The sequence below is a fragment of the Triticum urartu genome, chromosome 3A (assembly GCF_056163025.1).
Source record: "Triticum urartu cultivar PI428250 chromosome 3A, HENAU_Tu73, whole genome shotgun sequence".
Lineage (NCBI taxonomy): Eukaryota > Viridiplantae > Streptophyta > Magnoliopsida > Poales > Poaceae > Triticum > Triticum urartu.
Window position 1 is genome coordinate 700,059,889 of NC_141875.1, and position 16,571 is coordinate 700,076,459.

General features: G+C 44.9%; 3 protein-coding genes across 10 annotated transcripts; 1 reads left to right on the top strand and 2 right to left on the bottom strand.

The window, feature by feature from the left end:
• Positions 1-412: 412 nt before the first annotated feature.
• On the bottom strand, positions 413-5,130 carry LOC147981827 (putative glucomannan 4-beta-mannosyltransferase 6). 3 transcript variants are annotated; one of them, XM_087514130.1, is made up of 5 exons: positions 4,596-5,128; positions 4,274-4,372; positions 3,907-4,159; positions 3,695-3,805; positions 413-1,232 (listed from the first exon to the last, which is right to left on the bottom strand). In XM_087514130.1, the coding sequence occupies exons 1-5, from the start codon at positions 4,956-4,958 to the stop codon at positions 433-435; spliced, it is 1,626 nt and encodes a 541-aa protein (XP_087370256.1). In that variant the 5' UTR covers positions 4,959-5,128; the 3' UTR covers positions 413-432. The 3 variants fall into 3 exon arrangements, with proteins under 3 accessions (XP_087370256.1, XP_087370257.1, XP_087370255.1); XM_087514131.1 differs by having other exon boundaries at positions 3,894-4,159; XM_087514129.1 differs by having other exon boundaries at positions 3,907-4,372; positions 4,596-5,130.
• Positions 5,131-10,038: 4,908 nt separating this feature from the next.
• On the bottom strand, positions 10,039-12,101 carry LOC125530641 (uncharacterized). 6 transcript variants are annotated; one of them, XM_087514124.1, is made up of 5 exons: positions 11,899-12,101; positions 11,112-11,223; positions 10,799-10,914; positions 10,591-10,712; positions 10,039-10,488 (listed from the first exon to the last, which is right to left on the bottom strand). In XM_087514124.1, the coding sequence occupies exons 1-5, from the start codon at positions 12,094-12,096 to the stop codon at positions 10,230-10,232; spliced, it is 807 nt and encodes a 268-aa protein (XP_087370250.1). In that variant the 5' UTR covers positions 12,097-12,101; the 3' UTR covers positions 10,039-10,229. The 6 variants fall into 6 exon arrangements, with proteins under 6 accessions (XP_087370250.1, XP_087370249.1, XP_087370252.1 ...); XM_087514123.1 differs by having other exon boundaries at positions 11,109-11,223; XM_087514126.1 differs by having other exon boundaries at positions 11,112-11,217; positions 11,899-12,089.
• Positions 12,102-14,138: 2,037 nt separating this feature from the next.
• On the top strand, positions 14,139-15,962 carry LOC125531289 (protein COFACTOR ASSEMBLY OF COMPLEX C SUBUNIT B CCB1, chloroplastic). Its single transcript, XM_048695700.2, has 4 exons — positions 14,139-14,466; positions 14,634-14,758; positions 15,268-15,420; positions 15,517-15,962. The coding sequence occupies exons 1-4, from the start codon at positions 14,167-14,169 to the stop codon at positions 15,704-15,706; spliced, it is 768 nt and encodes a 255-aa protein (XP_048551657.2). The 5' UTR covers positions 14,139-14,166; the 3' UTR covers positions 15,707-15,962.
• The last annotated feature ends 609 nt before the right edge of the window (positions 15,963-16,571 follow it).

The following is a 16,571-nucleotide window of genomic DNA, read 5'->3' on the forward strand; positions in this document are numbered from 1 at the left end:
GGCGACGCCGGACACGACGTGTGATGAAATATGAATTTTTATTTGTTGAACTATATAATTTGTATTGAACTATTTGTTGTTGCACTATTTTATTGAACTATTTGATTTTCTGTGATGAACTATGTGATACAAAAATATTTATATATTGATAATTCAACGCCATACCACGGCGAACTACGCCGAATATGGGCCTAATCTCATTCATATGAGCCATTAATTCGTTGAAAATTGGCCAAAAAATGGGCCAATAATCGGTGCCTGGGGACGACGGTTGAACGACCAACCGCACCAGCACTAATTTAGCGCCGGCTCGCCCGGGGGGGCAGCTGGAGACGCTCCTCACATTGTCTCCGCCTTCGGTCTCGTGCGAAGCTGAAAATTGACCGAGACGCATTTTTTTCAGGCGCCTAAAGATTAGCAAACACGTTTATTCTATGAAGTGTGATGGACACCCAAGAGCTCGAACCCAATGGCAAAGTACATGACGGACTGGGGCAGAGCGAACAGGTAAAAATAGCCATGCCCGTGCACACAGTCGTAGCACCCGGACGCCAGAAGAAGCGCGCCGACCAGCAGCTCCAGCCAATGGAGCCCGCACCGCCGTTTCAGACGGCGGCCCTCCGTGCCCGGCGCCGGCCTACTGTTCCCGGACTTGCGGGTGACGATCCACTCGTTGGCCCGGCCGGCCTCGAAGAGCCCGATGAGGATGGCCTTGAACCGGTACAGCGCCATGGCGTTCTCGAACGCGACCCACGGCACCACCAGGTGCGCCGACCGGCGCCACGGCGTCCCGGCCGAGTTGAGCAGCGTCGTCGCCGTTGGCACGCACACCATCTGCCACGCCGGGATGCGGACCTGCGGGAACAGCGTCTTGGCCGGCAGCAGCACGCTGAAGAAGAAGAAGGTGAAGAAGGTGGACACCACCCGCCGCGTCACGAAGAAGTTGTACACGATGTAGAGCTTCTTCCACGCCGGCACCCGCTCCGCGGCGAGGACCTCCCGGAGCATCTTCTTGAACAGCAGCGCCGGCCCGCACGACCACCGGTGTTGCTGGGACCGGTACGCCCGGAGAGAGCTCGGCAGCTCGCTCTTCACCTTGATGTCGCCGATGTAGACGAAGTCCCAGCCGAGGAGTGCTGCTCGGAGCGCCAGGTCCATGTCCTCCGCGGTGGTCCGGTCGTCCCAGCCACCTGATTCCACGATGGCTTGCCGTCTCCATACTCCGGCGCTTCCTGATTAATACGTAAGTGTACAAAAAGTCATTCCCATACCAAGAACAACTAATAGAATCTAGGAGCACGACTGAACTCATTTTCACTTTATTATTAGACTTTTCTAGAAAAACTAAAATTCAATTTGTAAGGTTTCTTGCTTTGAAAATGGGCAGAAATTAAATAAAAACAGATTAATTTCTATCTAATTTTATTTTTTTAATGTAAAACCAACTAATATGGAAAAACAGAGTTTTCTTCTTTTTGAGAAAACAGAGTTGACCATCCATAATGCTATGTACTGCATGGTCAATCACTTGGTTACGTTATCCTTGGTTATGGTGACTTTTCTAATGGCTCCAACAAATCACAAGTCGAAAAGAATTTTTTAAATTTTAGTCCTCTAGAATTTCTTTACTCACTGGAGGAAAGAAACGAAAAATCCATATGAACACAAAAACATTATTATTATATCAAAAACACAAACAATCACAATGTGCAACTATTGTATAATTATAGTGCGATTGGCTAAATAAACATTTAAAATAAAAGAAATTTTACTTAGTAGTATAACAATATTTTTGCACATTTCAATAACGCATATGTTGCACATTTTCAAAGTGCAACAGTGTATTTTCTTTATAAAAACAAAAGGAACCAGCAAAAGAACAAAAAAATATTTTATATAAGATTGGGTGTGTATTAAAAGTTCAAATGTAAAGGTTTCTTGCTTTGAAAATGGGCAGAAATTAAATAAAAACACATTAATTTCTATCTAATTTTGGTTTTTGATGTAAAACCAACTAATCTGAAAAAACAGAGTTTTCTTATTTTTGAGGAAAACAGAGTTACCATCCATAATGTGCATTTGTACTGCATGGTCTAGCACTTAGTTACGTTACCCTGGGTTGTAGTGACTTTTCTAATGGCTCCAACAAACAAAAATACTACACCTAGGAATAACTACGTAAAATAGTTACGAAAAGGAAGTCTCCTTCCCTCATTCCATTAGGTTATCCCGGTGCAATCCAATCAAACCAGCCCACATCATCCTTTAAGTAGCTTTTGTACCAAATTTTTCGTAGGTCTAGCAGAGCCCACCCTACAAAGATTTTTCGTATATTTTGGTCCTCTAGAATTTTTTTTCTCACTGGAGGAAAGACACGAAAATTCATATTAATACAAAAACATTATTATTATATTAAAAGTACAAAAAAATAAAAAATGTGCAACTAGTATAATTATAGTGTGCTTGGCTAAATAAAGCTTTCAAATAAAATAATTATTTTTAGTAGTATAACAATATTTGCACATTTATATACACATGTTGCACATTCCAATAATGCATAAGTTGCAGATTTTCAAAGTGCAACAGTGTATATTCTTTCTAATAACAAAAGGGACAAGGAAAAGACCAAAAACATAGTTGCACATTTTTTTATATAAGATTGGTGTGTATTAAAAGTTCAAATGCAAAGTGAAAAAGGGAAATTTCTCCAAAAGAGAGTTATAGAGGAAAGAATCGACTGAACCTATAAAAAAAGATGTGCAAATTTTTCATTGGTCCATAGCATGTCTCTTTTAGAATGAATATAATAAACAGAAGAGGAGCAAGTATATGAGGGTGATTTTTCTACCATGCACAGCTATACCGTGCATACAACATCCATCATCCATTTACCCACCCAAAAAAATCCATCATCCATTGTTACTTTGAGATTCGTGCTATGTTTTGTAGTTGCTGACAAAATTTCTACTATTACAGGGGAGTTTGTTGGTTTCCTTTCCATCTCTTCCACCCTTCCCATCCATACATATCCTCTCCCATCGATATTTTTTCAGGTCACGTGATAACCCCCATTAATTTCTTTTTCCAAACCGACTACAACATTCTCGTTTTCGAGGAAAGAGATCCCGTGAAAAACAATCAATAGAAATCAAATAAACTGCCAATAACAAGAAATCATGCAAGCAAAACAACAAAAACAGCTCATGTAATTGCACGATCTCAATGACATCATATATTTCCTTACCTTTGCCTATGGATTCCCTCCTCGCGGCATATCTCAATTTCAACCCAATGAAAATTTTCCTACGTATAAATTGCACTAGAATAAAGTTGATGTTGCAACACAAGGGCATTTAGCTAGTTTATCTAATTTCAAAGTATTGCACATTGTTTCATTCTGTGTTTTTCTTGTTTCAAAATGCACTATAATTTGATACGCAACGAAACATTATTGTACACCTTGAAACAAGAAACAAAAGCCAATTGTAGTTTGCAAAGATTTTAAAGTGGACAAAAACTGCAAAAAGAAGAAGAAGAGAGAGAGCATGAATCTCAAAGCAACGGTGGACTATCCATTGCATGATAGATACATCAATTTGGGCAACAAGTAATATAATATACTTATGGTACCTTTTTTGTAGAAGAGGATATATTAATTATTGAAACAGTGGCAAACAGTGCCTAGAATACATACCGTTGTATCCGAAGAAGTTGCAGAGTGAGGACCCAGCTTGCTGCTCCACCTTGAAGTGGTAGTCCATGGACATCTCCTGCATCCTCGTCAGCAGACACTCGTCTGCGTTCACTACATACAGTACTCAAAATTACTTCTCTTCAGCAGCCACCACTCTGGCCAGCGGTGCACATGTAATTGGACAGGCTAGGCTACGTACACCATTAACGTACCGAACTCCCAGCGCGCCTGCACGAGCGCGAGGCCGGGGTGGCGGAGGAGGAGCGGCACGGTGCGGGCGAGGAAGTCCGGCGAGGGCTGGAAGTCGGCGTCGAAGATGGCGACGAACTCGCAGCCGCGGGCGTAGGCGTGGCGCATCCCCTCCGTGAGGTTGCCGGCCTTGTGCCCCGCCCGGTCCCGGCGGGCCTCGTACCTCACGTCCACGCCGCTCCCGGCCCACCTCTCGCACTCCTCCCTCACCAGCTCCTGCATTTGCATGCATGGACAGGGCCAGCTCCGTGTAAGTGCAAACTTGAAGACTTGCAATGGCAACTTGGTCGAGAAGTTGGTAGAATGGTAGTGGATCGAGCATCGCAGCACCTTGATGGCGGCGTCGGTGGAGTCGTCGAGGACCTGCACAATTAATCGGTCTGCCGGCCACGTGAGCCTGCAGGCAGCCCCGATCGATAGCTGGTACACCTGTTTTTTTTACATTTCATGGACACGCTTGTCAGCAGGGCGCCGTGCATGCATGCATGCACGCTAGGTTAACTGCTCCCTCCTAAATTAATCCCTAGCTACCACGCACTGCCTCTCCAAAGTCTAGCTACCTCCATCACTCTCAACAGTTGAGCTCGATCCATCGTCTCGAGTTTAATCTCACAAGAACAGATCAAGCATCGTACGAGCTGAGCATACATACCTCTCTCTCATTGTACATGGGGATCTGGACGAGCACCATGGGGAAGCAGCAGGCCCCGGGGCCGCCAGCAGCCTCCTCGTCACGCGGCGGAATGGCAGGCCGCCGGCGCCGGCGGAGCAGCTTGGCAGCGGCGCTGACCGACCCGAGGAGGACCTTCTCGGCGAGCACCATGAGCGACATGGCCATGCACAGCATCACCGCGCCCCGGAGCAGCGGCACAGAGAGCGCGCCCCACGCCCGGAGCAGCAGCCGCAGGAAGGCGGCCACCGCCGGCGGGAAGGAGACGGTCAGCCGGTCGACCGCGCCCGCGAGCGCCTCGGCCAGCATCGCCGCCGGCCGGTGACCGCCTGCATGATGATGCATGCTCTCTCCTGGCTGATCTGCTTGGTGTGTGTATGCTACTACCTTGTTGCATGGCTGGACCTGGACTCTTCACTTCTTGGGGTCGAAATGTCGCTCGCTTCGCTGTAGCGCAGGTACACAGCTTTGTTCACGACCGTAGTCTTGCTGCCGGAGGCACTTCGTCCAGGCGCAAGTCCTTTTTTTTTTCTTGAGATATAATCGTCGAGGCGCAAGTTGACTGAATCCAATGCGCCGCTTGTTCGGCGGTCGGCCCACCTCAGCCCATTAAACACTACCAACCCAACCCAACATCTCGATCGGAGTCTTAAGAAAAAAAAATCTCGATCGCATTCTACCCCGTCCATAGTGCCCCTGACCTGCGGCCATAAGGTTCTTTATATAAGATAAGTAATAATGTATGTGTAATGCACGTTTATATTAGGTAGGATATTAGTTGCACGTTATATTAGGTAAGATATATCTGTTGCATGTTGGTATTTGGTAAGATATCAATTACTTTTTCACGAGAATGGTAGGATATTAATTACATGGCAGATTTCAAGGAATAGCGTTGACTCAAAACGTATTTATAATCAATGGCAATGGTGGGTAATTATAGCGTTAAACGTGTTTGATGCTCAATATTGGAGCGATTTGAACCGCTAGATAACATGATTTGACGGTCGAGATGGTTTGGATTTGCCCATTTGGGTCTTTTTATATTGGTATAGATATAGATATAGATGAAAAACGACACCAGAGAGGTTGCGGGGAAGGAGCAGCCAAATTTGTTTCCACTCCACCAAGGTTTTAAACATGTGATAAATTTCAATGACATTTCGTTAATTTTGGTGAATACTGAAGTGTTTTCATATAATCTTTTTGGAGTACATCTATGAAAATGAACCATGCCTTGTTTTTAAAATTTTGTACATAAATATCTATAAATCACTCCAAACCAATATCCTAAAAGTCGTGAAATTTTAGTGACGCTTGAAATATTTATGTTTTTGGAAATTTATTAAATCATGGTTTGGATGGACCAACAATCATTTAATCTTGTCATATTATTTGTACCCCTTATTGGCTAGCCCTCCCTTGGGTGAACATTCATAGTACCACAACTACATTCCGATCCGGAGTTCCTGACGTGGTGTAAGAGAGTTAACTTGATAAAACAACGGCTTGATTGAAATGACGATTCTGTATGCAAATCAAACTTGAGTTAAACTGACATTCTGGTATTAAAGTGGGAGACGTCACCTACCCATTCGCCACAGTCAAACACAATTTTTTGCCGTGAGTTATCCAGTAGGCCTTGCCTTGTACGTATACATGGACGATACCTGTTCACCCTTTTCAGTTGATTACAGAATCACAATGGATCAATTATATATTAAATTGTGATCGATACAAATCACAACAATATATGTTAGGCTTAATTGACAGTTTCAACCAATGCAGAGGTTGAGATTGAAATGAAACCATGTCAACGTCATCTTGGAAGAGGTTTGGTGAGTGCATAACTTGATCAACCAAGGAAATTCATCGTACTTTCTAGGTCTCTCATGGCCACCTTCTCTCGCACAAAATAAAAATCAACCTCCATGCGTTTTGTGCGAGCATGAAACGGAGGGTTGGTAGTGAGGCATGTCGCGCCGAGATTGTCACGCCATAGGGCATGCACATGAGGTTGAGAAACTCATAGTTCCCTTAGCAAAATTGCAACAAGGTTATGTCAGTCATCTCATTCGCCAGGGCCTTGTACTCCGCTTCCATCAAAGACCGTGATATTGTTGGATGCTTCTGTGCACTCCACGACAATGTCAATACCTGTAGATCAGATTTATGTTTTATAATATAAATCCATGTAAACCGGCTACAATCATTCAAACGAACATAATATATAAAAACACTAATAAAATTAATTGCGGGGCTCCAGGCAACAGGTTGAACAAGTTCAAGCAGCACATGGGTAACATAAGTGGAATCTCGAAAAGGTAATTGATGAACTTTTGCACGTTGATTTGCACCACGCACACGCATATCAATGGAGGGTGCACAAGCAGACTTATTGGACCTAAGAACTCGCTTGCCGACACTTTTGGACATATGACCTATCTTCAATGCCACAGATCTAATGGGAGCTTGGCACCGAAGAGAGCTTGATATGTGGACATGATGAATGAGGGCTTGAAGCTGGCACTAGATAGATGCCACATGTGTGATGCATGTCAACGCGCAAAAGTTCATCGTTTGCCAAGCCAAACACAATGTTTTGTTGTGATATACCCTTAGCTCTTGCCTTGTATTTATACATGGGTAATACTTGAACTTCAAGGTCACAATTGATTACAGAATCACCGCGGATCAATCTCTACAAATCACATCGTGATCGATACAAATCATAACAGTATCCGTTTGGCTTAACTACACATATTCGATTGGATTATGCTCAGCTTTAGTTTCTGTTATCCATTTCTAGGCTCAGTCTTTCGGTACTTCACCCAATCATTGCCAAAGAGGAAAAACCATTTGCCAATTGGAAAGGTCAATTCCTATCCATTGCAGGGAAAGAAATCCTTATTAGGTTGGTTGTCCAATCGATCCCTGCCTTCCTTCTCTATGGTCGCTTCACATCTTTTCTATCGGGAGTTTTGAGGATATCGATAAGCGATGTCGCACTTTCTTCTAGCAATAATACTACATCTATGAACAATGTTACGAAGCCTTACGTAATTTCCCTAAACCTCATTCTCCCCCCCCCCCCCCCCCCCCCCGATTTCTAGGGGGTGGGCCCCTCCTCCCCCTACTTCCAATAACAGTCTGCCACCTGGTTGTTTACGTAAAACTCAACGTAAGGTTTAGTAGATGTAGCATTGCTCTTCTTCTAGACGGGGGACGATCACATCTGCCTGGCATGTGAGGATCTCTGCACCCCGCAGTGTTCGAGGCCGCAATAAATTCCTGCTTCTCAAATCCCTAGGTAAAATTCATTCTCCTACTAGAACTACACCATGCGAATCCTACTTCGCACAAGTGTACGGTTGTTACAACGGTAACTACATAGGGAGCCAGGTACACCTTCATACTCCTATTTGTAAGAGTGTTTCTTTTGGTCTCAATCTTTTTTTTTCTGGATAACTTCGGTGTCAGTTACAAAAACATGACTTCTGCGGGCTACGGCTTGGGAGAGGCTTTGATGAATGCATCCAACTTGATCCGACAAGGAAATGAAACGTACTTCTACTCTTGTCTGTCGCAAAATCAAAATCATCCTCATTGTGTTTTGCAAACACACTGGATGGGGGTGTTCGACCCAATATGCCGCAATCCAGTGCACGAGGGCCCCGCCGAGGGCGATGTTGAGGAAGCCGATGGCGTCGCCGGCCGCCGAAGAACTTCTTCCCCTCCGGCAGCCCCCCTCCAGCAGCGTCAGCTTCTCCTTCGTCTCCCTGGCCGCCGCCGCTGCCTGCGCCTCGCCGGACTCCGTCCACAGTGCCATCCACAGAGGCTTCTTGGCCCTTGCACTGCACGCGTGTATCGTGAAGCAGAGTGAAGGCTCGGAGTCGGTCACTGAACTGATGAATCCGGGCACCGGCTCAGAACTTCAACCCTGCTCCGCACTGAATGAATAGCTGGTACTCCTCTTCAGCTTCAGGCTGATGCATCCATCGATCCATACCTGCAGTGCAAACTGCAGCCTCACTCTGCCGCACAAACTTCACCTTCCATGAAAGAGCAAGGAAGTTTCACAGCAGCAAAGGTGAGGCACCGTAGCTGTAGGGCGTAGGCTATATATCAACCTTCGTTGCCTCACATTCTTCAGCTCTCTTCTCTGCAGCTGCTGCAACCTTCCATGTGCCTCTGATGACTATGCTCCCTTCTGTTGCTTCTTCAGTTCTTCTGTTGCGTCCTGTGCCTCCGCCGCTCTCTTCTCCACGGCCGGCCTCGTGCCTAACTTCAGCTGCAGCTTTAAGAAACAATCAGCAATGTATTCAGTACTAATTCTACTTTGAGAAACAATGAGCAGCATTAAAACAACTAACTGTTGGTTGCTGAGAATCTATCTACTAGTGTTATCAATGCAATTAACAGTTGGCTGCTGGTCTAATTTTGGTGCCTAAATGAGACAGTAGAACAGATGGTACAGGAGACGGCAGAAGAATTTTCGAATGTTCGACAGTTTGGTCCGGTGCTTTCTGGTGTGTAAGAAACCATTTTAAATCACGTCCTGGCTTGTCGTGAGTATAAGGCGCACCCTGGAACAATGAAAACAAATAGAAAGATTTAGCATGCCTGGTACTTCATTCATCTCAAGTGCAACCAAAAAATAGTCCCAGATAAATGGCACTGAATAGAAACAACAAGAAACGCTCCAAACGGATACGACAATAAATAGCACTGAATAGAAACAATAAGAAACATTCCAAACGGGTACGGCAGATGGATAAAGCACGAATCATCATGAATATATGGCATCAACACTCAGAAACCAACAGTCACAGGCCACAACGGTACAAGGTTTGATGCTCTCACCAACCTGAAGGATGGATGCTCATGCTCATCTTGATGCCCCAATCACACCAACCCCCTGTAACTGAAACAGAAGCAGACAATTTACTGACACGGTGTGCAGTCCAACAACTATCATGGACCATCAAGGGATATACATCACATTAACAGCAGTAGGGCATAAGAACTTTGAGGAGTGGATCAGACCCTTCAGTTAAGCAGATAGCAGATTTGAGTGCATTTGCTGAAGCCAGCTGAAGCAAACTGAGCATTTTCTGTCTGCACGAAACACCCAAAAAAATATAGCTAATTGCTCCTTAGAATTGAAAAACAAATGAGATGAGAGGTTTCATCAAATATGCACTACTGCATTTGCATTCTTAACTGCATGCATTGTCAGTATTATGAAATGCCAGAATGTTTCAGAACTTACAACTATAAAGAATAGAATATCTAGTGATGTCTGCACTGAGTGTAACAATTATCCAGACTGTCCCAAGAACATCACAATGGATCAAACCAATACAATACCAGTAATCAGGAATGCTCAAGTAAACCAGAGCATGATAAAGGAACAACGGGAAGATGCAAAAAAGGAATATATAATTATCGTCATTCATACTGAGAATTTACAGGAGTTTAGCAAAGAAAGGGTGACACCATATAGAAAATCTTAGTATCACAGGATTTACAGTTGCATCCTTCAGATTTCAGAAGAACTCAGTCTAAGCGATTCGGCCAGTCTCCGAGTGCTCGCAATTACATTTACTAACTTGCTTACGGAACTCGTTTCAACTCTTCACTAACATGCACATCTGGGCATTCCTGCAACAAAAGCAGAAGGTCCTTTGGAATAGTTTGGAGCTTGCTTTCCTCTGGTTGACGATTATCCTGAAGAGTACTCTCGTGAAACAGCTGCAGCGCACCCTGTGCTGAAATTTCTTGCACAGAGTTGTGCAAATCTTCAAGTTTTCCTCTACACTGGGCGTCGAGCAGCAACTTTTCTTTTAGCCTGTCAGGAAGACTAGCTAATGCACTGCTTAAAGGACAGCACAAGGAAAATATACTAAATGAGTATCACACAAGAGGAACTTTATACAAGAAAACTGTTATTCGCACGACCAGAAATTCAATTTACCTAGTAATTCCCCGAACAAGACCCCACTTGAATCCGACATCCGCAGATTGCCTATGCCCAAGGTTGAACCCCTCTTGGGCAATATCCTTCTGCCCTTCGGTTATACCATCCCTATAGCCCATCTACAGAGAAACCAAAAGCCTTACTTTCAAACTTCTTCGATATACACGCAAATTTCAGGATTCATAATTACTCAACAATCATGTACCTTATGAAACTGCTCCTGCCTGTGGTCCCATTCTCTTTTTAAGTCGGAATCATGCCCTGGAGAATCTGAGGCATCACCCCAGACATCGTCGTCCGCAGCAGCAGCATCACCGTTGCCTGAATGGAAATTGGTGGAAAACAACTAGTTGTGAACTTGTGATGACATGGAATGCTAGTATTCAGGTTCAAACAGAATCAACATTGTTTAACTAAGCAGAAACTTGTGTCCACGTAACATACGTGGCAACAGTAGACAGATAGAAGGTCGCAAAATCTAGTGATACTACATCAGAACAAGGCTAGAGCACTACCACGCCCATTGGTTCCTTCCTCCCGCGATGGTGATGCCTCCACGTGTAGCTCTCCCAGGGATGCTGCCAAACCCCTCACGTCCTCGGAGCCAGCCATCACGAAACCAATCTGTACCTGAAACATGGAGCACCGATGAGAACGGTCAGTTGACCGGCAGCAGCTTATTTTTTTCCCCCTTTAGTTCATTGGCCAGTATCATAAACATACACCCTTGTTTCATATGCCAATTGTTAACTTATCCTGCCTCTTTCACTAAAAGGCGTCATCACTAACACCCAAATACCCCAATATGCAATGACCTATGCTCCTCTTTCTTCCTCAACCACAAGCTGCTCCAGTTGCTACCCGCTACAGAGAGCAGCACTCCAGAGGGAGCCCTTCCCTTTGTCTTTTTAATGCCTTTCTCCACACAAAACATGCGCAGAGCACTGTACTTTACACAAAATTTGATCCACATCCAGGACTTAGATGTGTAATACTTATGGCACATCTAGATGTGCTTTAGCAAAACTGTATCTTTTTCTACTCAACGTGCAAAATTTTGTGGCCCGAGAACAGCAAAATTATTTATACATCTCATGGACATACACAGAAATTGTTGACAGAGAGTAAATTCACATTCACCCAACACGGAAACTCTCACAGAGGGCATCAAAGTTTACATCAAACCTTCCTCTCGCTCGCTCCCCATCCATCCTGGAACCTAGCTAGGGCTTGAAGGGATCGCAGAACTCGTGCGACGGAACCAGCAAGGAAGAAAAAAAAAGCGGAAGAGGAAGGAAACCTTGCCTGACTCTGCTCGAGAGGGACGACGAGGCCGGGGGGGGAGGGGGGCGCCGGAGGGATCCGACGACGGGGATCCGCGGGGAGGCGGCGGCGTCGGCAAGAGTAGAGAAGAGAGCGAGCGGCGAGGGGATAGGAGTCGTGGACCAGCCTGCGTTCCAGAGAGACCGATGGTGCCCTCCTCCTGTCAGCCGTCCATCGCATATCCAACGACCGCGGCCGTCCAGGATTTACCTTCTCTTTCTTGTAGTCTCTTCTCTTGTGAGGTAGTCTTTTTTGCTGAGAGCTCCTCATATGTTCAAATGGCATAAAAATTGAAACACACCTCATGCATAAAATTGTCTACCTCACAAAAAAATAGAATTTTTTGAATTTTTCTAGTATTTCTTTTGATTTTTTTCGTTAACGCATGTGCAGACGAGTTCGGGTGCAGAGATGGATTTTTGCTTCTCTTGCTTTTTTTGTAAAAGCATTTTCTGAGACAAGAAAAAGTGCATACCACTACTTCACTCGTATCCATTATCAGTTTACCACTAAGGATGCAAGCGGGCATCCCGCCAAGATCAGTGCAAATTGAACTAAATTTGAGCAAGGCAATTAAAACTAATGATATTTATTTTGACTACATTGCGAGGTTGATCGGGCATCTCTACCGCATTATTTGTGAGAATTATTTACCAATAAGGATGTTATTTTCTTTGTTATAGCTCCAATTCAAAGGAATTCGCATTGCGACGCCAACTGAATGAGCAATTGGTATAAATGCTGCCTCAATTTCAATAATTCAAATCTCATAGAGATTTTTTCTTCATACTCGACTAGCCCTGGATTGGGGATAATGAATTTTTTTCAAATCTTGTTGGCATCTCGATTGGAAAAAACTCAATAAAAGGAGAATCACGTGATGTATTTCTCCAAACAAATACGAGTTGTTCTAAAGAATCAATATAGTCAGTTATTAATGGAATTCCTGAAATACTCGACTTCCAAACCCGATCGTTGGAGATGAAGAATCTACTTTGGTTGAATTGTACAATGCTACCGATAAAGGACACTTTTTTAGAGCAAGAAATTCATACCAGGCACAAATTACTTGCTCCATAGAAAGAAAAAAATACAAAATGATTGATGTTTCGAAGGTATTGTGCTTTTTCACTTCCTTTTTCGCAGGAGTTTTTACTTTTGTAGTAAGCAAAAACAAACACATCAATCATCAACTTATTATTACACAAAAATACAAAAAGCTACATCAAGATAGAAAAATGGTGTGGGAATAGCTTACAAGCTTCAACCAAACAACAAGCAAAAAAAAATTTAATGACATTGTTCCAACTTGAAGTTGAGGAGGGCTTCCTACATAAGCAGACTGCCTAACGAGTTAAATATTGAACCTTGAAGAAAAGGATCAAACACAAGCCAAGAAAATGCATTTTCACCTTTATATGCTCAAACCGACATGGTAGCAACCTCCTTCCGTCTTTGAAGAGAACTCCCAGCTTCCTCACAACAACACGAAGGGCGCCGATCCATCGACAAATAAAGACGCTTCTCCAAGAGTTAAGGTGTGATATGGACATCATAGTCATCCTGGAGACTAATTTTCCCTTTCAACGACAAAATAGCAGTCTCTACCTTATGTTAAAAAAATACGGCCATAAAGCCCAATGTTTTACAAAGAAGACTCCCAAACCATGGTCGGCGCACCAAAGAGATCCGACGATCAAATTTGAGCACCATTTGTCGTGCTACATCAAGCTCACTACAAGAAACTTTACCGATGACCAATAAACCACATGCAAGGAGAATCGACCGCACCACCATGTTGCTGGGCCAGTCCAACCGCCCCACCAGAACAAAATAATGTGGCAGTTGGACCGGTCATTTTCCTGAAAATAGCAACCCCAATAATGTTTTGGTTTGGTGGCGTCGGCGCTAACCGCGCCAGCTGTGGGTCAATACAACAAAAGTCAAAGGATAGGATGGGCATGTTTACAAAAGAGTTAGTTCAAAAATTAAAGTTACTAATTACTCTCATTGTCCCATAATATAAAAGCGTTTTTCAGACTACACTAACGTGAAAAGCGCTTCTATATTATGAAACAAAGAGAGTACTAAACATTTTCAAAAAAAAAAGATCAAACATGTGGTTTTGGCCTAGCAGCAGCACCGGTTCCTAATTTGCCCCTCATCAAAAGAAAAGAATTAAAAAAAAATAGGGCGCGACGCACGTCAGAGGAGAGCAGCCGGTTCCCCCGGTCTTATCCACCCGACGAAATGGAAGCCTGCGCCTCCACCAGCCGCGTCCTCCTCCCTTTCCCTCCCCGCGCCGCGCGGCCGGCGGCGGCCGCCTGCTCCCGGCGCCGCCGGGCGGGGGCCGGCCGGAGGAGAGGGGTGCGGCTGGCCCCGGCCCGCGCGTCGCTCGACAGCGCCGCGGTGCTCCTCGACGCCGCCGTCGGGGCGGGGGCGGGGACGGGGACGGGGTACTCGCAGGCGAGCTACTACACCTCGCTGGGGCTCTTCGTGCTCTCCGTGCCGGGGCTCTGGTCGCTCATCAAGCGCTCCGTCAAGTCCAAGGTTCCTCCCCTTCCTCCTCCCCCAGTCTTGCTTCCATCCATGGCCTCTGCTTTTTTCTATACTGTCGATTAAGGTTCATGTGTTTCTCCTGGATGGATGTATTGTTTGGTTCAGTTCTTGGATGATGATGGTAACTGACACCTGTTGTCATCTGCTACTCTGAACAGATTGTGCAGAAGACCTTCGTCAGGGAGGAAGGGCAGCCGACGGCGCCGAGCCTGGTGGCAGGGGAGATCCTCTCCTTCTTCACGCGCAACAGCTTCGCCGTCTCCGATCGCGGCGAGGTCATCACGTAAGTAGCACGCCGCCTTTTGGCCTTGGCGCGACGGTGTCTTCCATTGCTCTGCAAGTGTCTAAAACAGAACCGTCGAATTATACTTCAGCAAGCATTGTGTGACAGCTGCTTTACTTGCGTTATTATTATGGTTCTGAAAGCACACTTGTTCAGAAAGCACACTTCAGTATTGGACAGTAGACATGTATTTTGGTGTTTCAGAGTTAAAACACTCAAATTGATTGTGTAATAACCATACAAAATAATACTTGTTACTTGGGGCGCTTTGCGTTAGATTTACATTCATAGGGCTAGTTAAGTATGGTACAGCCGTCAGCTCACTTGAAAGAAGATGCCATCTAATATCTCATCCTTATTGGTCAACTGCTGCACAATAAGACTAGTTATTATAGTAGCTATATATGTCGTTCATATACTGTGTAAGATGTAATCTGGCACAAGCTTATGGATACTATTTTTTAAGTCGGATTGCATCATAAACTGAGATACTTTATGTTTCCAAACAGCTTTGAGGGCTCAATGACACCAAGCAGTGCTCAGGCAGCACTGCTGACCTTCTGCACTGTCATTAGCCTGGGGAGCGTCGGGCTTGTTCTGTCGATCGCAGTCCCAGAAGGCGGCAACAACTGGTTCTGGCTTATGACCTTAAGCCCCTTGGCGTACGTCCCTACGAGCGACTCTGCTAGCCGAAATCCCAAATGAAACTTACGACACAGGTGTAGTAACCGTCTGTCTGTTTTTGATGGATGTTCCAGGGGAGTGTACTACTGGACAAAAGCATCGAGGAAAGAGGAGATCAAGGTGAAGATGGTCTTGTCCGACGACGGGAACAACGTATCCGAGATTCTGGTGCGGGGCGACGATGTGCAGGTCGAGCAGATGAGGAGGGAGCTCAAGATGAGCGAGAAGGGGATGATATACGTGAAGGGGATATTCGAGACATGACCAATAGCTTTGATGTCTGGAGTATAGTGACCAAACAAGCAGTTCAAACCAGGCTTTCCTGCGACGCGATGCAAAGTGAAGGTGAGAGAGGAGTTAGGGTGGGTTTCAGTATCCACGGGCAAATCTGTGTCTTGGCTTCGAGAAAAAGAGATGGTTTTTGTCGGGATTTCGGTATGGCTCCTAGGTCCAATTGATCCCAGTATCTGTACCATGTTTGTATATCAGCTACAACTAATGAATTACACTCACAATGATACATCTACAATGTATGCGGTCTAACAGAGAACCCTAGACCATGTGTGTAAAGTGTCGTATGGCTGAGGCTTTGTTCGGTTAATCCTCTCCCCAAGAGGATTGGAGGGGATTGGCAAGGATTGGTTCATATTTTGACTTAGAAGAGGTTTAAATCCTCCTCAAACCCCTTCAATCCACTCGGATTTACACGCAACCGAACAAGGCCTGAAGGTGAAAGTCCTGCCGGCAGTTTTTGATCTCTCTGGTTCACTTTCAGGTTCTCAGGAGGGACACCCCTTGCATCCCGAATCCACCTCTTAACATGTGTTTCTCCAGTATCTCAGGGTGAAAACATGCAGAACCTTGAACCTTCATACATGCATGCTTCTTACCTTCAGCGCATGGCAGCACAATAATCCCATTTGTGTGGAATTACTGCACTCGCACTCAATTCTTCGCCGTTATCCACCATGTTTGCTACGAAGACTGCCCTGCTCTGTTTCTTCCTTGTTTCTGCTGGTGTGTGCTTCTATTCCTTATATATCATAAAGTTGGGTCATGTATGGATGCACCTTTAAACTATACTCCGTATATACTTCCTCTGTAAACAAATATAAGAGCGTTTAGATCA

Coding starts and splice junctions, on each gene's coding strand:
- LOC147981827 (XM_087514129.1), bottom strand. CDS start 4,958: ATGCATCATCATGCAGGCGGTCACCGGCCGGCGGCGATGCTGGCCGAG. Junction 3,806..3,906: donor GCAGGCGCGCTGGGAGTTCG/GTACGTTAATGG, acceptor TACTGTATGTAG/TGAACGCAGACGAGTGTCTG. Junction 1,233..3,694: donor CAACTTCTTCGGATACAACG/GTATGTATTCTA, acceptor CGTATTAATCAG/GAAGCGCCGGAGTATGGAGA.
- LOC125530641 (XM_087514123.1), bottom strand. CDS start 12,096: ATGCGATGGACGGCTGACAGGAGGAGGGCACCATCGGTCTCTCTGGAA. Junction 10,915..11,108: donor GGAAGGAACCAATGGGCGTG/GTAGTGCTCTAG, acceptor ATTTCCATTCAG/GCAACGGTGATGCTGCTGCT. Junction 10,713..10,798: donor GGCAGGAGCAGTTTCATAAG/GTACATGATTGT, acceptor GTTTCTCTGTAG/ATGGGCTATAGGGATGGTAT.
- LOC125531289 (XM_048695700.2), top strand. CDS start 14,167: ATGGAAGCCTGCGCCTCCACCAGCCGCGTCCTCCTCCCTTTCCCTCCC. Junction 14,467..14,633: donor AGCGCTCCGTCAAGTCCAAG/GTTCCTCCCCTT, acceptor TACTCTGAACAG/ATTGTGCAGAAGACCTTCGT. Junction 14,759..15,267: donor GATCGCGGCGAGGTCATCAC/GTAAGTAGCACG, acceptor GTTTCCAAACAG/CTTTGAGGGCTCAATGACAC.